The 22,760-nt window shown below is 45.1% G+C and overlaps 1 protein-coding gene across 1 annotated transcript in view; it reads left to right on the top strand.

Annotated features, from left to right (window-relative positions):
- Window positions 1-297: 297 nt before the first annotated feature.
- Window positions 298-22,760, top strand: part of Snx30 (sorting nexin family member 30) — a 104,495-nt gene continuing 82,032 nt past the window's right edge. The window contains 3 exon segments of the mRNA XM_038333160.2: window positions 298-449; window positions 451-489; window positions 492-560. Of these exon segments, the coding sequence (XP_038189088.1) occupies window positions 402-449; window positions 451-489; window positions 492-560 (156 nt within the window). The 5' untranslated portion in view covers window positions 298-401.

The raw sequence follows: 22,760 nt of genomic DNA, 5'->3' as shown, positions 1-22,760 counted from the left end.
TGTCTTCCGAGTCCTTACCCCGTAGACCGCAGCGCAGCTGCCAGTTGGCGCACTTCCTGCCGGGAGGAGGGCGGGGCGGGACGCCTCCTTGCTTAAGCCCCGCCTCTCCCGGCATCCCGCCTTCCCCCTCCCCGCCGGCGAGGCTCCGCGGGGGCGGGGCTGGGAGCACTGGGCGGCGTGGCGCTGTTAGCTGGGCTTCAGGGTCGGAGGTGCTGGGGATCGACATGCTCAGCGACGCGGAGCTGCGGTTGTGGCCCATCGGGAAAGCCCAGCCTTGCGGGCGGAGAAGCGGCGGGCGGCGGCGACCCCCACCGACTGGTACAGGGCCTCGAGCCGAGCAGGGCCGAGTGCTGCTGGGGGAAGCAAGCAACCGCGGCGGCGGGTCCCGAGCGCTGCGAGCCATGGCGGGCGGGCCCCCCAAGGCCCTGCTGTCCACGGGGCCCCAGTCCCCTGCGCGACATGCCGCACCCGCTGGCCGGCTCCAGCAGCGCGAGGAGGCGTGGGAGGGCGACAGCACGCCCAGTCCGGACCTTCTGATGGCCCGCAGCTTCGGTGACAAGGTGGGGTGCTTGGGTCTGGGGACTCCCGGGGCGGAGAGAGGAAGGGTGATGGATCAAGGGCCACCCCTAACACCGGGCCGTGCTCACTCTAAAGCCCCTTTCTCGGGGATCAGGCGTGCTCTGGCCCCTAGAACCCTTGACCAAAGCGTGTCCTCTTGCTGCCCCCGCGGGGTCGCAGCTGCAGCCTGAGTGGCCAGAGGGCATGTGTTTCCCAGTCTGAGACTGGCCCAGAGCGCGGGTGACAGCTGGTGGGGAGGGGTTCAGGTTGCAGCATGCGTGTGGGGGCCCGGGGCTTGTGCTGCGGTACTGGTCTTTGGAAGGGGGTCCATCACACCTCTAGTTGCATTCCTTGAAGAAGACTGCGGAATAAGAATAACTTGTTGGCGCCTCCAGTTTTTAGATACTGCAAAGAAGCAGTAGTTAATGGCTCATGGCTTTCCGGGGTGGGACTGAGCAGTCTTGCTCTTCTCCCCAGTCAGTCATGTGGGGAGTGATCTTTGTTTAGGTTTGCTGTTTGCCCCAGGAGTCACCTGACTCTAACTTCAGCAGCAGGAGGAGAGTCTGGCTGTGGTTTTCTGTCTGGGGCTTCATTCACCTTCTTTAGCGGGCCACATTGATTAGGGTTGGCAGTGGTAGGTTTTGTGGTTGGCTGAAAGCAAGCTCGCCCTTTGACCTTTGTGCATAGGGAGGCACTTGGTTTTACAGCTGCACTACCCTCCTGCTGCTTTTAGAGACCACAAAGTCCAGTGAGGAGGAAGAGGCAGCATCTTCCCGCCCCCACCACCATTTCAGCTGTGACCAGGATTTTGAGCACTACCGCTGCCACTTAGTCATGAGTTGTAGACATTTCAGTTGTTCTTAGCACTTGAGATCAGGGTTTCTTCTTCCCTTAGATGGGAGGGCATATGGAAGGGTAACAGTGCCCATGGGGCAGTGTGACTTGATAGCCTCAAACCCTCAGAATGACCAGGGAGTAATATATATTGGTAAAGCATAAGCTAATGAACCGATTGAACAGCTCAAAATGTGTTCTTGAACGTATGCCTTACCTATGTGGTTATTGCTTTTTTAGAGATTTTTTTATATGAAAACATAGGCAGCTTGCAAACCCTTTGCTTATGTTTGACATTCAAAAAGTGATTGTCGAATGCCTGAAAGATACATTGTTTTTTCTTATTAGCAGAGAAATTAATTTTTAATGGATGTCGAATGAGAACTAAAGATAAACCTTCAATTGTTGTCTTGGTTCTATGTAGGAAATGGAATTATTTTCTTACAGCTGTGTAACAAATGACCCAGAATTTAGCACCTGAAATTATTGTCTGTGGGTCAGGAGTCTGGGTGATTCTGCATCAGACCTTCAGGAGGCTGCTGTTATCTGAATGCTGGATTGGGTGGGTTCTTACCTCCATTCTAGGCTCACTCGTGTGGCTCTTCACAGAATACAACATAGTATCTGGTTTGTGCCAGAAAAAGCAATTCAAGAGCCTTATGTAAAGTGGTCACGAAAGTGACATACCCCTGCTGTATTTTATTGGTTATGGAGGGACTGGTGCATGGGAAGAGAATGTGAGTTCTAGAGTATCCTGGGAAATGGAGATCACTGTGACCATCCTGGAGCCTAGCTTTTACAGTCTGTGTTGTGTGTTGCTAGGAGTTGAACCCAGGCCAAGTGCTCTACCATTGAGCTACATCCCTTGCCTCATTTACAGCTATTTTCAGTATTTCCTTATGCTCCACTCTTGGGTAGTTAATTCAGAAGTGCAGCCATTTTACTAATAAGTACCCTGGGAAGGTAAGTTCTCTGTCCCATTAAAATCTGGTTGGTTGGCAGGAAGTGAGGCCTATGTCTAAATATGGATGGTTTTTTTCCACAGGATCTTTTCTTTGAGAGAGTCTTGAAGGCACTGTTATTAATTATTCAACATTTAATAAGTATCCTGACAATTGTGGGGAGCATCTAAATGACCCAAGTCTCAAGGGCCTGATTTACAATCAGCCACTTTTCCTTAGAGGCTAAGCATTTAAGGTTCTGTCTAGTTGGGAATAATATTTTCTTATCTCGGCATACATGTGTTCTCATACATTTTTAAAAGAGAGATTATTTTATGCGTCTGTATATGTGTGTGTTTCTGTGTGAATGGATGCTGTGTGTGCGCAGGTCCCCTCAGAGGCTAGAGAGGGTGTTGGTACAGGCTCTGTGACCTCCTGATGGGGTGTTGGTAGGTGAACTCAGTTCCTCTGGAAGAGTAGGAAGTGCTCTAAACTGCTGAGCCATCTCTCCAACTCCTCCCTGCCCCAAGTATTTGTAAAGAGAAGCCAGCCAGCCCCAGAAGTGAAAGCAGTGGAAGGGAAGCTCTCCTTGCCCATGTTTGCCACACTTGGGCAGCATGTGTTGTTGGAGGTAAAATCAGGTGCTGCAGACTTGTGAGAAGAGGCCTTTTCCTGCCTCTTTAGACACTGGGATTTTCATGGTAGCTGACAAGGATTTAGGTTTGGTCCTGGGTAAGAGGCATAAAGGTTTTGACAGGTGAACACAGGGCCAGGTTATTTGTAGAGTGGGGAATTGCTTTCTCTGACTTCAGGTGGTGTCATCACCAGTGTAACAGACACTTCTTCATGGCCTCCTTGGTTCTGGGGTGGATGCTCAATCTATCAGCTTCTCTGTTGTCCAAATTGTGGTACAGTGGGAAGAATTTTTTTTTCTACCAAAGGCTGGATGGAGGAATTCTTCTGATGCTAGCTACCCCCCCCCCCAGCCTTATATTACTTAATTTTCCCCCTCCCTAAAATGTTAATACCTAAAACCACTTGACCTGTTTCTCCTCTTTGTTCCTTTTGTCCACAGCCTTCTCCTTCAGTGTGCATTCTGGAACAGAATACTTGACCCCTTCCAACCCCCCGTCTTTGGTTAACACTTCTCCCCACATCCCACCTTCCACCGAGGTGTCCCTTCCTTTTACATTTCATTCACTGGCTGTGGGAATCCAGATCCTCCCTCTTTATCTTTTGAATGCCCCCCCCCCCCTTTAAACCTTCAACCTTCAAACCCAATGCTATATAATGAACTCTGAGACAGAACAGCCAGGAGATTCTGTCTTAAAACAAAACAAAACACAACAAAAAACACTAATAAAAGTAAATACATATATTAAAGAAAGCTAACTAATACCGTAGATCAAGTAAGCAATTCTCAACTTTGAAGCCTGGGAGTCAAACTTGACTTCTTCCTGCTCAAGGCCCTGGAATGTCCCCCTGGCACTCCTAGTAAAGGCCAGTGCTCTCAGTGGTCCTTCCAGGCCAACGTAGTCTGACCCTTTGCCTGACCCCTCCAGGCTATTTCCTGATTCACCCTGCCTTCTTTAGGACTCTTACTGCAGACATCCATTTTGCCACCTCTCTCATTTCCATAAGTCTATTTAAATCTCAAATTCTCAGAAAATCCTACCCAAGTTCGGTTCCCAACAGCCAGTCGTCCTGAAGTTCCCTTTCCACCCCACTTTCTTTCTTCCACAGCAGTGCATATTCTGAGAACAGGGGTCATGCTGGTTTAGTGAATAATCTAGTGTTCCTAGAACAGTGTCTGACTCTCAAATATTTTCTGAATGAACAACAACAGCAGCAGCAAAAATGAAGTGTGCCTTCAAGAAACAGAGCTGGGATGCTGCTCAGTTGTGTGAGAGCTTGCCCATTGCCCAGCCTATCCTTGACCTGAAGTTTAATCCTCAGCATACGTGAGCAGGGCATGAAGGTGCTACACACACCTGTAATGCCCACACTGGGAGGGGAAGCAGAAGAAGCAGGAGTTGAAGGTCATCCTCAGCTATAACAGAGAATTCAAGGCCAACCTGTCTTTAAAAAAGCAAGAGGATGGAGGCTGGGGAGGTGGCTCTGCTCATAAAGTGCCTGCTGTGTAAGCATGAGGGTTGCACACATCAGTAACTCTGGAGTGTCTTGGGACACATAGTCAGTCTCGCTGAACCGGTGAACTCCAGGTTCAGCAAGAGACTGTCTCAAAAAGTACTTGCTAGATGTGATGGAGCACACCTTTAATCCCAGCACTCTGGAGGCAGAGTCCAGTGGATCTCTGAGCTAGAGGCCAGAGAAGTGGGGCGGGGAGGGGGTCAGTATGATTGAGGACGCTTGCTGTTGACCTCTGGTATCCACACCACAAACATTGTTACATGCATCATGACCTCATTTTGCCTTTTCTTTTTTTCCTTTGAGACAGGGTCTTGCTGTGTAGATCTGTCTGACAAGCCTTGAACTCACAGAGATATGCCTGCCTCTAGCTCCTGGTGTTGGGATTAAAGGTGTGGCTCACCATGCCTGGTTATTATTAGTCTTCTTTCCCCCATCCCCAAGTGTGTGTGTGTGTGTGTGTGTGTGTGTGTGTGTGTGTGAGAGAGAGAGAGAGAGAGATGGAAGAGAGAGCGCGGAGAGAGAGAGAGAGAGAGAGAGAGAGAGAGAGAGAGAGATTATTCTCCCTTGATTTGTTGAGACGGGGTGCCACTCAATCCAGGCTGGCCAGCTGTGAGCTTCTGGGCTGTTCTGTTTCCACCTCCCATTTGGAGGTAGGAGTGCTGCAATTATAGCTGGGCAACACCAGGCTTTCTTATGTGGGTTCCTGGGGATTTAGATCAGTTTGTCAGCTTGCATAGCAAGCGCTTTACCCACTGAGCCATTTTGTTGGTTCTCAGTTAAGATTCTTTTAAAAGGACATAAAACTTAAAAAGCAAAACTGGCCATAGGAAAATGTATAAGCTTCATTATTGAAAAGACCCAGGTATTTTGGCTTCAGGCATGGCTAGAATAAGTGAAGATGATGTTGGGAACTGTCACGTACAACAAGCAGAAAGGGCACCTCTCTCTGATAGTTTGGACAAAGCTCTGGCTGGTGTCTTGACTGGAATTGGGTCAGACCACTCGCACCTGTTGTGACTTATCAGACAGCGCTAGAATTCGGTTACCTTTGGCTTGTGGGATTTTTTTTTTTTTTAAATAGATAGGTTGAGTTTATTTTTTATTTTTTTTCATTCTCATGGTTTATTTTTTTTTTTAGATGTAAAAAATTTCCATCTCCTTACCTCCCTCCTCCCCCCTCCCTCCGCTCCTCCTCCCTCTTCCCGCCCCTCCTTCTCCCCCTTCCCTCCCCTTCCCTCCAACCATACCTCCCCTCCCTCCCTCTCAAGGCCAAGGAGCCATCAGGGTTCATGCGGCAAGGAGCCATCAGGGTTCATGCAACCAAACCCGTCTCTATGAATGTGGCCCAACAGCGAGGGGCTGACTGAGAAGCAAAGGGACATTGGCGCTGGGCTCTGATTCTTCTGCATGGAACGGGCTCTGTGGGAGCCTTCTCAGCTTGGTCGATCACCTTCCTGGGACCTGGGGGGAGTGGGAGACCTTGGATTGTGGGATTTTTGAAAGTAGAATGTACAAACTGAGTTTATCTAAAAATGTGTTTGTAGATTCTGAAGAGTAAGATGTAAGATTTTTTGTCTCAAACAGAAACAATGGAGGAATATTTTGTCTAGCCTGTGGCTTGCTCTCTGCTTTCTCTCTTTCTTTCTTCCTTTCTTTCCTTCCTTCCTTCCTTCCTTCTTTCCTTCTTTCTTTCTTTCTTTCTTTCTTTCTTTCTTTCTTTCTTTCTTTCTTTCTTTCTTTCTTTCGCCTTTCTAAGACAGGGTTTCTTTATGTAGCCCTGGCTCTTCTGGAACTCACTCTGTAGACCAGGCTAGCCTCAAACTCACAGAGATCACCTGCCTCTGCCTCCAAAGTGCTGGGATTGAAGGCATCTGGTACCACATCTGACTCATTTTTCAGTTATGTTGGAATCAAATGTGTTCGTCATTATGCCTGACTTTGTTCCAAAATTTTACAAAGTGTACTGGCTAAATCTCCCAGACTTTGGATAATTTTGCATCTCATAGATTTAGAATTTCAGAGTTTCAGGTTAGGGATGTCCAACCTACAGTGGCTTCTGTGCCCCTAGAAGATACTGGACACCCCATTTCAAGTGAGAGCACTGGGTTGAGACAGCTCATCCAGTAAATGTAGTTGCTGAATGAGGCCTGATGACCCTGAGTCAATCCCTTCAACCACACGAAAGTCAGATAGGAGGCAGAGATGACAGGAGAATTTGCCTGGAAGCTGGAGGACAGCTAACCTGGAGTGCAAGGAGTGGCAGAAACTATAGTGGCCCCGCCTCAACGTGGTGGAAGGAGAGAAACAGCTCCTGAAAGGTGTCCTCTGACTGTCACACCACAGAACACGAACACACACACACACACACACACACAAATTTAAATCTTAGACCATCCCTGTAATATAGCCAAACTTTAGATTGGGAAATGGAGGCATTTTTAACATTAAGAAGTTTGTCCCAGGCCACACAGCTTAGCTGTTAAGTATGTGGCATATCCGCTAGATCCATCTGTTGACATGTCTCTTTCTCACTGGACAATAAACACTCAAGAGGCGGACCTCTGCTCTTCTTTGTCTTCTTCCAAAGCATCTAGCACAGAGTCAGGTATATGGCTCCAGAAGTAAGGATTTCAAAGTACCTGCACTTGGCTACACAAATGGGTTACATGCTTTCTGGCCTCTGTCAGTTCTCAAATAGGACCCCTGAAACCCTTTCTGATTATCCTTGGCTCCCCATTCTGCCCCTATATACACAGGAGAACCCACACAAATGACAGTAATTCTTATTTGCCGCTCTGGCGGTCAAAATGAAAGACTTATAGTTAGCCAGAGTCAGTGTTCATAAACCACTAGTGTCCCTTGGCCCAGCTGATGTCTCATGTACTTGTGTTGCTTTGAGAAGCTCTTGTCTATCATGGAACATCTGTCTTCCTACAGCCTCCACTAGCCTTCAATTTCCAGGTCACTATGGTGTTCTGCCATCTCATTACTGCCAATGCCTTCTGTGTCTAAGTTCTTTTTCCTTTATTCTTGCTATGCAGTCCTGACTGGCTTGGTGCATGCTGTGCAGCCCAAGCTAACCTAGAACTCCCTGCAACACTTTTTGTTTAAGTTCTGACCCCAACTTCTTCATCCTGCGCTCTCAGTGCTATTCAGACCTACGGTTATTGCTCATCTGAATAGAGTTTCCCAGGGCAACATTCATTTGAGCAAGCTTTCAGCAGTGAGCTTTGGACAACCTCTATCCTGGAGTAACTTATGAGCATCACATTCTGGTCATCTGAACATCTTCCTATCTAAATCCTCCTCCTCGGGGGAGGTACGGATCCTTTCCAGTCACTACTAGGCCAGCCTCAGACTCCACCCACTAGAGTCAGCCAAATACTTCCTGATTCTTCTTTGCCAGGAAACAACTCCAGTCTCCGCCAAACTCCTTCCTATCTGACCTTCCATTGCCAGACTCTTCCTATCCCAACCACAGAATACAAATTCTCTCACTGAAAACCCCTGGAGCTCTGGCTAATACTTACCAAAACAAAACAAAACAACAAAAAGACAAAAAAACATTAAAAGAAGAAAATTGATCCTCGACCGTCCATATCACGGCACTGAGAGGTTTTCAGCCCCTTCCTACCCATGCCCTCTGACTGTCCCCACCTAAAGGCTCAAAAGCCATTGCTTGCTTTTGACTTAATCATCTCCTTGGGAGCCCCCTTGAGTTCAAGGACCAGATGAATACATAGCCTCTGCCACCTAAGCCCACTTGCAGACAGACATACAAATACCTCAATAATGGGGCTAACCAATAAGAAGCACACACTACCTTGTTGACACTCTCCTAGTGAAACTCAATTTTCACTTCATATTTTAAGGTGATTTATTCTCAGTTTTATGTAAAGCAGTATCAACAGAAGGAAATTGGCTGCTATAACCAGGAAGTCATGCTAGCTGCTCACCAAGTTGCTTGCAGAATTTAAATGATCTTGCTCCTTTTGTTTTCTAGTTTACTTACCTCTGACTTTTTAAATTTTCTTTTATTTTGAGGTAGGGTCTCACTATGTAGTTCTATCTATCCTAGAACTCACTTTGTTGGCCAGGGTGGTCTTGAACTCACAGAGACTGCCTGCCTCTGCCTCCAGAATGTTGGGATTAAAGGCGTGTGCCTCTATACCTGGCTCTGACTTCATTCTTAGGCAGGCAGTTTGTGCATTCTGAGAAATAGTTGCTCCCAACCTAATAGAAAGGTATTTTCCTTGGTATCTAATAAATCTCAGGAAAGCCTGTGGGCTCCCGCATATCACCTGCCCACTAAGGACCATTTTTTGGCAGTAGAAGACATTGATGAGAGACTAGAATGCAGGATGAAGACAGAGGTCAGGTCTCTCCCCCCTGCCCTCCCCCTCCTTTTCTTCAGAGTGAAGCTGACGAGGCTATTTCCTATCCAAGGCTTCTTATTTTGTGGCCCCAGGTATGGAGGACAGCTGCGCTGTCCAGTTAAGAGTTCACAGAAGTGACTGGTTTCTACCAAGGTCAGCTTCTCCACTGACCATCCTGAGGATGATGGGAGCATCCTGCCTTAGCTGCTCTTGAAGATCTTGCCATGCCCTGCTTGGCTCCTCTGGTTTCTCATTTACCTAGGCAACCTATACTACAGTCTCTCAGATTAAAGTACTTTAGTGTTTTTGTTTTCCAATTGACCCACAACTGCTACAGAAATCACAGTGAATATTCAAAAATATAGGAACAAAACATAGATGAACATATCAAGGATTAAGAAAAGCTACTTTAACACAGTATGAATTGCTTGATCTCGCATCAATCCAGAGATGGAGGTCACTCTGTGACTCTTTTTTACAGGTGAGGAACTATCAATACTGTATTACTGGAGCTGAGATTCAAAACAAGCATCTGACTCCAGAGCACACTAACACAAGGAAGTCAAAGGCAAAGGCTTGGAGCTCAGGGGTTCTCAGTAGGTCAGGTGGTGCCTGCAGAGGGCCAGGTGAGATAAGGAGCTGGAAGCAGTTACTGGATTTAGCAATAAGGAAGTCATGGAGAACCCTGAATAGCGAAGTCAGAAACCAGGTAACAGGTAACCAAGGAGGAAGCCAGAGGTACAAGTAGAGAAGATGGTGCATGCCTTCCTTCTAAATTTGTTTGCCAAAGAACAGTAACAAAAATACATACATATTCATATATGCATAAACATTAAGTATGAGATGGAGGTCAAGACCATGACAGAAAGGTTTTTCTTGACTCTTACTTTCAGCATGTTCAAATGTAGATGGAAATGCCAGCTGGTCATGTGTCCTCTGCCAGCTTTGTATTACTACAATGAAACTCCTGGAGACAACTCATCTGTCAGAAAAGACTTAAGCTGAGAGTATAGCCCAGGTGTAGGTTACACGTAATATGCAAAGGGATCAACGACCAACACCTCTCCCCTGCACACACACACACACACACTTCCTGAGGTTTCGGAGATTCAGGGACATAATGCCTCTGTCAACTTACTGTTCAGGACTCGGGAAACACAAACTAGAGTTCCACAATATTTCCCAATGGCAGGAGTCTTCCCCAATCACCCTCTTAAAGTTTTTTTTTAATTATTAATTAATTAGGCTTTTTTTGGGACAGGATCTCTTTGTGTAGCCCTGGCTGTTCTGGAACTCACTCTGCAGACAAGGTTAGCCTTGAACTCAGTGTTTCACCTGCCTCTGCCTCCCAAGTGCTGAGATTAAAGGTGTGTTCCAAACCAGTCTGGCTCTTAAAGTTCTTACCATCCCTCAGTACTACCAGTCTGGTAGTACTCAACATCTGGACTTTGGAGGTTGGGGAGACAAATCCTATTCACCATAGAGGAGGGAGACTCAGGTGAGGACGAGAATCTCCCCAAGAGTAGACTGTTCCAGGATTGACCACATCAACTCCAACACTAAAATAGGAAGGAAAGGAGGCCTACACTTTCAGATTGTGTAATTTACTGAAAAGTTCTGTCTTCTGGCATCTCAGGTTTGGTTGAGGTCATTGGCAGGGCGGGGAGGTAGAGGAAAGGGAAGGAAGTGTGGGGAGCAGACAGAAGCTTGAGGTCATCATGGGGCATCAGGAGCCTACTGTACAAACAAAAGACTTCCCAGCATTAGACAATTATGTAGGGGATGATGTTCCAGGTGCCTCTGTACTGTGAACGTTGGAAAGACATGAACAAATAGAATAAAGCAACAAGACTGAGTGAAACGGGACAGTTGTTGAGGTTTTTAATAAAGCAGATGGGGCTGAGGATGTAGCTCAGTAGGTAGAGTGCTTGCCTAACACACAGGAAGTCTGGGATTTGAGCCACAGTACCCCATAAACCATGTGTGGTGGTGTGGCCCTGTAATCCAAGCACTCTGGAAGTAGAGACAGGAGGATCAGAAGTTCAAGGGCAGCCTCACTACACAGAGAGTTTGAGGCTAGCTTGGACTGACTACCTGATACCTAGTCACAAATAAGCAACAATAAATAAGAAAGTAAGTAGAGGTGCTGGAGATGCAGTTCAGGGGCCCAGTACTAGCATGTGTTAGGTCCTAAGTTCATTCCCTTGTACTACAAAAGAGAACAAAATAAAAAGGAAGGAGTGAAGTGAAACCAAGGTTGGAGAATCGTCGTTATCTGTTATTACGTGGTGGGTATCTGCAGAGGTTAGTGGAGCTTAGCAGAGCCACTGTAGAACATGGCCTGGTAGGAGTCCCTATAAGCCACTGTGGGTTTCCACTGGGCTCGCTCGCCTTTCATAGGCCTGGGTCAGTAAAGCCCAGCTCCTCTCTTTTTGTGTCTCCTTTCAGATGCTGGCCAGAAGCTAAGCATGTTTTTCTGATACCTTGGGCCTCTTACTCTTTCTCTAAAGCATCCTTCACTGCATGGCTGCTTGTCTCCAATGTGGCTGGTTCAGTAGAGGTGGCTTTTTTTCTTTTTTCCTTCTCTGCTCCATTCTGCTTCTCCTCGTTAGCAGCTGCTGAGATTTATAGCTTGCCTGTTCTGGAGGTTTTTCTTTTAAATTCCCAATAAAATTTAAGCTTAAATCCTGGAGCTTAAAAAACAAGGAAGGAAAGAAGGAAAGCAAACAGTATGGAGATGTCTAAAGAATTTATAAGTGGAGTTACCAAATGACTCAGCGATTCCTTTTCTATAAACACATTCCTTGCAAAGAGAATGAAACCACCCCCTCTAAGATACCTCACTATGGGCTAAAGAAATGGCTCAGCTGTTAGGATCATTCACTACTCTAGCACCTACATGGTGGTTCACAACTGTCTGTAACTTCAGGGATCTGACACCTTCTTTAGGCCTTCAAGTTTACAATATACACTTGGGACACATACATACATACATACATACATACATACATACATACAAACAAACAATGGGAGACTGAGTTTTACCCAGTCTGGTCTACATAGTGAATTCTAGGCCAGTCAGGGTTACAAAGTGAGACCCTGTCATTTTTTTTAAGGGAGGGCATTTCAGAAGACTAAAGGCTTGGTTTAGGAGTGCTAAGCTTGGTAAAGTGTTGGCAAATATTCCAAAATCTGAAACACTTCTGGACCCAAGCATTTCAGCTAACGGATGCCAATGGCCTTACAAGCCATTCTTGAGAGAAGAGTCGTAATTTATTTGAGAGTTGGAGAAGCAGGGAAGCAAGAAGGGACGGTAGGGCAATCAAAGAATGGTATGTTACCAAGCGAACCCTGAACATAGCTGGAGCTTTATCTCACACTGGGAGCCTCTGCCAGGGAAGGGATGGGGCTCTCATTAACCACTGGCTGAAGGTGGAAGGCAGTGAGTTTGGGCATTAATAACAGCACTTTTCAAACTTCTTAGTTCAGCTGGAGAAACAAATAAGGCTGAGAAATGCAGGTGCTGGGGTTGGTACTTAGACAGAGGATGCTGAAGAGATCAGAGCATGGGGGTGTACATTGGGCACTGGGCACCTGCTATAGTTACTATGAAGTTTATGTATAGGTAATAATGCTAAGAGAATGTGCCGCTGCCAAGGGAACTAATTTTTGAGTCAGAGAATTAAGTAGGTGACTTCCCAATGGATAGAAGTAGAAAACTCGGTTCACTCCTGCCCCAGAGTCCTAAATGTAAAAATGTGTAGGCACTAAGTGTCAGCAGGTGAATGCAGTGGAAGGGCTGTTGGATAATGGGACTGGAGAGGTGGGAAGGTCTGTAGTGGAAAGTTAAAGCAAGCAGTTGAGAGACCAGTCAAGTGATAAGAAACAGGGAGGAACAAGGCTGTTGTGTGGTTTAAGCAAGGTCCCAAATATTGAGCCCCGAGCATGGCTCTTGTGTATAGAGCCTACAGCTGGGGACAGACTGTTGGTGGTGGGGTGCAGTTCCACAGGGCTTTACTCACTGGACTCTGGGAGTGTGCTGGACAGTTTTATTTGATAATAATAGTAACCTAGCTCCCAATAACTCAAGCTAAAAGGAGGGACCAGATCTCTGGAGCTGGAGATACAGCTGGTTGTGTTATGAATAGTGCTGGGAACTGAACCTGGGTCTTCTGTAAGAGCAGTGTGTGCTTTTAACCATTGAGGCATTTCTCCAGCCCTGTTTGTTTGTTTGTTTGTTTTTAGGTAGAGTTTTACATGAAGCCCAGGCTTTTCCTGAATTTTTGGGCCCAAGTGATCTTCTTGCTTCAGACTCTGGTATTTGGCACTACGGACATATGGCACTGTGTCTGGCCACAAAAATAAACTTATTAATAGTATACACCAAAGTGCTTTTCAGTATAATTATGAAATTTCATAAACATCATTACTACCTGATTCCAGAACAATTTTCATGACCCCAGAAGACTCCTGAGCCCATGCCCAAGCATTCTTTATTTTCTGTTCCCAGCCCCAGACATGACGAATTCTTGATTATGTAGACTTGCTACATAGGTACTCCATGTCGGTAGAATCATGGGTATGTGGGCCTTTGTCTTCAGTTTCTATCTCTTGCTGTAATGTTTTGAAGGGTCATCCATGTCCAAGATGTCAGTGCTTTGGTCCTCTTGTCTGTCCCCTGAACTTTATAGTCTGACTGCCAAATAATATATTAAAGACATGCAACATCATATTGTGTTTATGTATCATGAAGTAACTGTCACTGTCAAGTTACTTTAAATATCCACCACTTCAGGTGTTGTTACCATTCTTTATGTAATGGTTAAGAACATTCGAGATTTCAGTGAATTTCAGATATAAAATATTTATTAGTAACTGAGCCACCATGTTACATATCCAGTCTCTACAAGTTACTCATTTTATAATAGGCGATTTTTTTCTTTTGAATACTTCCCCTTTTCTCTCAACCCTACTACCCCTAGCATTGCTCTTCCCTTTTCATGAGTAATACTCATTTTATAAATATACCCCATTTTTATCCTTTCATCGGCTGATGGACATTAGCTTATTTTCTAGGCCCGTGTCCTATTTTTTTAGTTCATAAAAGGATAGTGATATAACATAATAATAATAGTTTTGATATTTGCTGTCAATGATCATTTTAGTCATCAAACATTAAATTAACTAATTTATTCATTTTTAAAACTTTCCTAAGGATTGAACACATGACTTCACCATGCTGGGCGCTTTTGTGCTGTATTTCCAGCCTTCTTTTTACTTTTGTTTTTCCTTTTTAAATTTCAAAACTAAATCTGTTTTCTGGAACTCACTTGTACAGCCCAGGCTGGCCCTGAACTTGGCACTTCTGTCTCAGCCTCTGCAGTAGCCGGGGTAACGGGGTTTCACCAACATGCCTGCCTGATCACTTCATTCCCAGTGTACAATGGGTGGTTTCTAGTGCCTGGGCTTTCTTCTCACCATCTCAGCCACCTTTCACACGTACAGTTTAGCTGTGGTAAATCCATCCATGTTTGTGGATCTTCAGAATGTTGGTGAAGAGAAACTGTACTTATTAATGAGAGCTCCTATCATCCTTCTTTGCTTGTCCACTGATGACCCACATTCTTTTTCTTTTTGTGAGGTTCCCTTAGGACCCCTCTTCCAGGATGTGATCAGGGATTGTCCATGTTGTAACATATGACAAGACTTCATTTTTGTTAAGGCTGGATAACATATCCACTGTATAAAGATTGTCCATTTAGCTAAGGGACATTTGGGTGGCCTTTTGCCTCTTGGCTGTTTTGAAAAATGCTATATTGAGTGGGACTCATCTTGGCTGAGATGGCTCAGTGGTTACTAGCACCCACATGAAGGCCTCACAGTTGTGAGTCTGTAAGTTCAGTCCCAAGGGATCGGAAGTCCTTTTCTAGCCTCTACAGGGACTGCACCCATGTGCAAGATCCTTACGTTCTGGAAATGTCATGAGTTTAGCATAGGTCATGCCTCAGACATTCCAACAAACCTTAACTTCCTGCAATTATAATAAGGACTGTAGAGTAACTGGTTTACTGCGGAAGGAGAGGCCCAGACCATCCCAGGACAGCTGAGTGCGGGCAGTGGTGTGTGCTAAGGAGCAGGCTTGTCCTGCTGCCATCAGCATCTCTGCTGGAGAAACTCTGCAGCAGCATTTTTCTGCACCATCTGCCCAGGCAGACCTGTGCGCTCCATAACTTTTGTCAGCATTTATAAAGGGCAGGCTAGCTTCTTGTTTGTTCCTCAGTTATTTGTACAGGCCTACCATGTGTTGTGTCTGAGGATTCAGAGATGTGACCTCAGAGGACAGTCACTCAGGCAGAGGAAGATGGGAGAAATCTGCTGTGTAAGCAATGTAGACGCAGCACATGGGAGGTGGGGGGGACACATGTAAGCTGATGTAGACACAGCACATGGGAGGTGGGGGGACACATGTAAGCTGATGTAGACACAGCACATGGGAGGTAGGTGAGAGGACACAGGGATTTTTTGTTGTTGTGGTTAAGGAACTTTGAAAGTGAAGCATAGTTGACTGAGGTCTTGGGTGGCCTGTTTCTGGTAACAGCTGCATTTTGTATTTAAATTAATGGGTAGTTTTAGAGTTTAAATGAGAATTCAGATAATTGCTTTCCGACTTGACAATACCTTTTTTTTGCCCTTAGATATTCTCTTTGTCTTCCCTCCTCCCTCATGTGCATGTATGAAGGTTAGAGGAGCGTCTCCATTGGTGCAGCATTGGCCAGTGCACCCCAGGGATCTTCCTGCCTTCACTCTCCATCACTGGAATTACAAGCTTGGAGCACCATGCCCAGCTTTTTAAAATGGGTACTGAGGATCAGACTCAGGTCCACATGCAAGCTCTGTACTGACTGAACTAACTCCCCTGCCCCTGGCCCTTAGATTAATTACCAGAATATCCAAAATGGCTATGTAGTATATGAGGCCCAGTGCACAATTCTAATGCTTGCTTTCTTTTTTTAAAAAAATAATACGCATAGGGGCTAGAGGCACTGACTGCTCTTCTAAGGACATGGGTTCAATTCCCAGCACCCACATGGGAGCTCAAGGCTTCTGTAACTCCAGTTCCAGAGAATCTGGTGCCCTATTGTGGCTTATACCAGTACTAGGCATGCACATGATACACATACATACATGCAGGAGGCAAAATACTCACATAAGCATTTTAAAATATTAAATGTGTTGTGGTGGTAACAGTAGGGCATCAAGCTCAGCATTGGGACACTTGTGAATACTGGGTCCTGTGTAGGTACACAGATGGCGTCCATGAAGACACTGGCTTCCAGGTCCAGTTTAGGCCATCACTAATCTGTATTGTGCTCAAGGTCTGTCTTGTTTGCATCTTGTGTGTGTGAGAGGGACAGCTCAACTTGCCAGGATTTATTTCCTCATCCTTGGTTGAGAATGGGAGGTTACCAGATTTTCCTGTAGTATTCCCTGTTTGTAGAAGAACTTAATGCTGTCTCCCTGAGGCACAGCTTCCTTGTTTAATGTGTGCCTGGTGATCCTTCATTTCCCTAGCCATGCTCTTTTCCTTTGTTCTTGTCTCTTGTGCATTAAGGAAATCCAGTGTATGCTCTCACATCCCCTTATTGTCGCAGTGTCACGGAGGTCATAGTAATGTGTGCCTCTGTCCATTGCTGACATTCACAAGCCCTAGTTTTGGAGGATGCTCTCTGGTGTCTTCAGTAAACTACCCTCTGGCATAGGTTGCTGTCCCATTCCTTCTGACAACCAGCAAAGTAAGCACTGACAGGTGAAATAACTTGTTCAAGTTATAGAGCTGAAAGAGGCTGAGGCTGGGATTTGAACTTGGGTCTGTTCAGCTCAGTGTCCTTCACCAGTTCCATACAGCACAGCCCCTGAATCGATCATCTTGCAGTTCTTATGTAGAGCATAGTCTTCAGATAAGCCCACCTGCATCAATTTCCTCCTCTCAGTTATTGGCTTTGTTGGCTTTAAACTCATAGTGTGCCTTTTCTGCCTTGTTTCTTAAGCTGATGCCTTATGGTTCCCATCACCATGGGCTCCTTGGATGAGTGGTCTCTGGTACTACTTCCATCTGCCTCACCATCTGTTTCCTTCTGATTCCATGTCACACCCACTTCATACAGGTCCTGCCCTGTCAGTTTGGCTCAAGAGGTCCAGTAGTTGCTTCTCCACTGTAGAATCCCAGGCTACCAAGAACTGAGGAAATGTGGATGTCATCTCTCATTTTTCTCAATGTTGGGGAAGGCTGTTCATTTGTTCCAGGCTTGCCCAGACATGAAATAATAACACAGAAAACTGTATTAATTAAATCACTGCTTGGCTTATTAGCTCTAACTTCTTATTGGCTAGCTCTTACATCTTAAATTAACCCATTTATATTATTTTATATTTTAGCACGAGGCTCATGGCCTACTGGCAAGGTTCTGGTGGCTACATGGTATCTCACTGACTCCACCTTCTTTCTCCCAGCAGTCAGTTTAGTTTTCCCACCTAGCTCTATTCTGCCCTTTCACAGGCCAAAGCAGTTTATTTATTCATTAACCAATAAAAGCAACACATATACAGAAGGATTTCCCATATCACCCCAAGGTCTTCTTTCTCAGTCGAGGAAACAGATCTGTTGCAGTTTCCCAGGCAGCTCATGGCCAGGCTGGCATTAGGATCTTCATAGGCATGTTCTCCACCTAATGCTTAACAAATACTGAGTAAACTGACATTCCATATTTGACCTTTTCCCATCTAAGGCCTGTGCCCTCCTCCCACCACTGCCCTGGTTCCTAAACCCATTTCTCCTAGACCTTCTGTGGGTGGCCTTCATATTGCAGAACTGCTTAGGATTCTACAATTGCTTCTGTAGCTCAGCCTTTCAGATTTTTGAGTGACCCTACTTTTCGTGGTCCTGTAGTCAGCTGTGCCTGTGCAAGGGTATTTCAAAGCACAACCTCTCTCTCCCTCTCCCACAGTCTCCTTCCTGTATGGGCTTCACTGTTCCTTCATGTCTGTCTTCATTCCTGTTGTTACTGTCAACATCCACAAGACCTATGTCTGTCTGTTTTATTCAGCCAGGTCCTCCTATCCTGAACACTCACCAAATTCCACCATTCCCTTAAGGATTGCCTTGCATGTCCATTCCCACCTGTGTAGACATTGTTTATTCAGTAATGATTTGTTAGCCAGCGCTGGCTTTCTCTGGTCAGGGGTGCTGTTTATCTCTCTTGTCCCCTCCTAGCAAACTATGCTTCTGTCAGTTGATTTTCCTCATGAACTGCCTGGCATGAAATTGTGAATTCTTGTTTCCTAGAGTATGACAGTGTATTAGAATAACAAGAGAATTTGGTCTGCACCCACCCCACTATGTTGTATCTTCAGATTGCTGCTGATTGCAAGGAGTGAATGGACAGTGGCCTGAGAAGTGTTGCCTTCCGACCTCGGTATTCTCACTGTGGACTGTATACCAGGAGCACTGATACCACTTGAAGGGGTTGTTGGAAAACTTGAATCTCCAAACTCAGAATGAACTCCAGAGCTGCAAATCAGTATCTGTATTTTGATCAGACCTCTAAGTGAGTTTGTATGCATATCAAAATATGAATGGGCCTAGCAGTGGTGATGTATGCCCTTAATCCCAGTACTTGGGAGGCAGAGGCAGGTGGATCTCAGTGAGTTTGAGCCCAGCCTGGTCTACAAAACAATTTCCAGGACATCCAGGACTACACAGAGACCCTGACTCAAATTCTTGCCCCCCCCAACCAAATCAAAATATGGAATGGGAATTCTGGGTATGGTGGCACACATCTATAATATGAGTATTTGGAAGGTCTGAAGGATTATAAGCTTGAGGCCAACTTAGGGGCTGTACAGCCAGGAATTAAAATTATTTCCATTACAAGATTTCAGTAAATTGTTGTAGGTGTAATAATCATTATGGCCACAGGTGTTGTGGTTGCAGCTGTGTGGCAGAGAGATGCAACCAGTGGAGGTGTGAATAGTCCTGCTTTGGTTCTGTATGTTGGTGTCTACTTAAATACTGACAAATATGCTTTGGTTGACAAATTAAGAACAATTATAAGAGCAATTAAAGTGATTCCATACACAGACAGACTTTTTTGGTGACCAGGATTCAAGAAACCCGAAACTTGCCATCAGTTGTGAGTCATGAACAGTGCCTGTATGCAGCAGGCAGATGTGATGCTGCAGGGATCATGGTGGGAAAAAAACCTGGCAGCTGGAGAGGTTGCAGCAGGGTGCTGCAGGTGGGAGGCAGCGGCATGAGGCGGGGAGCTGGTCCCGGTAGGTGCTGGCTCACACCCACATGGGCCCCAGATGTAGGAGAACACGATGAAGTGACCCCACACTAACTCCGAATTGAGTATAATAAGGGATTCTTGGTTTAGGGAGGGGGACTCACAGATCACAGCCCTCTGGTACAAACGGGGATCGGGAACTGAATCCAGCATCCAGCAAGAGGGAGGGAGGGAGGGAGGGAGAGAGAGAGAGATAGAGGGAAAGAGAGAGAGAGAGAGAGAGAGAGAGAGAGCGAGCGAGCTGGCACACTAGCACACACCTTTTTTGGTAACCCAAGGTCACGCCCAATCTGGTCCAGCCTCTCAAGGCCATTAGCTAGAGGAGGTTCCCCAGCATAAAATGCTGCTCCTCCTTATCCCTTTTCTTCCTTCCTTCTTTCCTACAGCTTAGGAGAATCAGCTGGGCACTCAGAGCCTCTGAGGAACTCTTAGGCAGTACTGCTGCCTGGACCCTACCTCAAGAAATCTGGATCCCAATGGGGCAAGGTGGTTTGAGCCTGTAATTCTTGGGGATGTTAAGACAGGAGAATGTGAGTTTGAAGCCAGGCTGGTGACATAGTGGAGAAAAAGACAGGACTCATTATTGGGGAATGCTCGCCATCAGGGTCCTGCCACTGCACCCTCCAGGCTCAGCTAAGCACTCCTGTTGCTTGGCATGGGTCTTCTGTCTCCATGGTCTCAGACAGGAATGGGTGATTTTCAGTGGGCTTCTCCTCTGGTCTCTGTGTATCTAGCTACTTGCCAATTTTCAGCTTTCTTTGCTGGTTCCCCTTGTTTCCCTCTAAACACCAAGATGCACTGGGACTCAATCCTGTTACCTCCTTACATGCTAGTGTTTCTAAGTGTCCTGCATCTAGCTTGTGGCTGTAAACACCACCTGTGCGATGGGGAGTACAATCCTAAACCTCCTAATTCTGGATGCGTATCTCTCACTAACTCCTGCCAACCAAACCTGCATCTTCCGAGCAGGTTTAGCTCTCTATCTTTGAAGTAGGGAAACGACTCTAGTTTTTCCTGTACCAAGATTGGCCTATTATTATTTAGGTGTGTTACGTTTATTTATGTTGGGGAGCATTTGGTTAATCATGTAAAGATTGTTGCTTTGTTTATGCTGCATTTGTTTAACTCTGTGAAGTTGTGATACTTGTGCCTGTCTAAAACAACTGATGGTCTAATAAAGAGCTGAGCGGCCAATAATGACACAGGAGAAAGGATAGTCAGGGCTGTCAGTCAAGAGGATAACTAGAAGAAAGCAAGAAAAGAAGGAGCAAGATAGAACAAGGAGAGGAGAACAGCTGGGGCCAGCCACCCACCCACCAAGCCACCCACCCACCCAGCTACCTGACCAGCCAAGGAATAATATTGAAAGTAAGATAAACAGAAGAAAAAAAAAGCCCAGGGGCAAAAGGTAGTAGAGATCATTTAAGATAAGAAAAGCTGGCTAGAAACTTATCAAACTAAGACTGGATATTTATAACCAATAAGTTTCTGTGTGTATTTATTTGGGAGCGGGGTGGCGGGCTCCAAAAAAGAGCAAAGAGTTAAACAACAACAAAAACAAACATCAGTCCTCATATTTTTCTGATTTCTTAGACCAACAAAAAACCTAAAAATCTTTGTGATGTTTTAGCTTTCCTCTTTCTCACCCTGGCCCCAGGCCACCAACAAATCATCTGGAGTATATCTAGCATGTGGTCTCTTCTCACTCTACATTGCATCTACTCTGGCCCAGGCCAACTCATTTTTTGCCTAAATTACTGTTATTACATCAGGGGCCTCTTGACCAGCCTTCTTTCTTCCGCCTTCCTCACTTCCACTCAATTAACAACAGCAGTCATAGTGGTTCTTTTAAAGAGCAGACATGTAAGTCCCATGGTGTCTTCCCTTTGGAGACATTTCAGTATGCACCTCCCTCTTTCATTCTTTCTCAGCCTCTAAGGTACCCTGCCTCTCCATTTTCTGCCCACTTCTGCTGCCTTGCCTCTGGCATTTTGCACTTTGTGTTCCCTCTGCAGAGCATCCTATCCCAGAGAACATTGTGTCTTCCTTTGTTCCAATTGGACTTTGCCCTTGCTGCCTCCCCAAAGCAGTTATAACCTGCAGCAAGTAGTTTATGACATCTCTTTCTGTGGTGGCCATGGGTACATGGTCAATGGTGAAGAAGGACGCTAAAAAGAAATCCCACACTAGCTCAGAATTGAGTATAATAAAGGGTTATTTATTTAGTGATAGACTCACAGATCAATAATCCTCTGCACAAATGGAGAACAAGAACCGAATCACGTCGCTGGAAGAGAGGCCAGACCCAGCGCTTTACATTGTCATAAATAGTATAAGAGGCCATGCCCAAGTGGGCAGGTAACTTAAAGGCTACTGGCTGTAAGAATTTCTACAGGACTTCCCTTTTTGTTTAAATAAGACAATTTTAAGTCTAATACAAAATTATATACAATAAGAACAAATATTAGGCATAAAAATAAGAATTACAACCAGCATAAACAATATCAAGCAAGAATGTGATAAATGTCCTCAGTAATTATCCTATCCTAAGGAGTTTAAGTCTTGTAGTATAAATAACTTGGCCAAGTCATGAGAAAAAAGTAACTACAACTATCTAGTCTTCGACCCCATCAAAGACCTGAGAAAGGAAAATAATATTACCTGAGTAAGCAGGAAGTGCAATCAAGCAACTTTCAAAATGTGCAACAAATGACAGAGACAACTGGCTACATGGGCAATCACCCAAAGTCCTCATTTGCAATTTTGGAACAACCAACTTTGGCTAAGGCCTAGAGTAAACATTGTCAGAGGCAGGAAGCTTTTCAAAACCATCTTACCCTGTTTTGGTGAGATTTGGCGGTCTTTTTTCTTGTACCCTGCTTGTCCTATCTGGACATCATGCATTTTGTCAGTGGTTAATGCATGTGCAGTTCCCTGCCCAAAGGCCAGTTTTGCCAAGAAGAAAACAAACTCCAAGTGGAGTGTCTTCGGTGCTCAACATTCTCTCAGGAATAGATTGGTGCTTCCAAGAGCAATCCTGTCCTCACATGAACAGAGCCTAAGTTATTTAAATGTCATATTCTACAGCTCTTTGAAGTGGTTGAAGATTACCTATCTATGCAGAATACAATCTCTATGTATAAAGAACCTGATTAGTCTAACTATAAGTATGACAAACATGGATGACTATTGACCTATAATCCTTAATACCTATATAACTTAAAGACTAAGACTTCATATTAGGAATATTCAATACCTTTAAACAACTATGCAACAAATGAGGTAGAAATATATATTGCAATCCAAAAATTGTATCAGTATACAAAATGTCTTAAGGATGCATGCATACAATATGACAAAATAACTTTGCCTAGGTATTCAAATATTGTAGACGAAAATAGAAACATATTCAATATAACTTAAGTTTGTGTCAATATACAAGAATCTAAACCAATGTAAATTGCCTATAAATAATAGGTCACAAGTATCACTATTATTATTAGTGTGAGAAAGCTCACACTCATCTATTATCCCATTCATTTCCCCTTTTTTTA

This window comes from Arvicola amphibius, chromosome 6 (genome assembly GCF_903992535.2).
Source record: "Arvicola amphibius chromosome 6, mArvAmp1.2, whole genome shotgun sequence".
Lineage (NCBI taxonomy): Eukaryota > Metazoa > Chordata > Mammalia > Rodentia > Cricetidae > Arvicola > Arvicola amphibius.
Note: the sequence above shows the minus strand (reverse complement) of the source record. Positions and strands in the feature narration are given on the sequence as shown.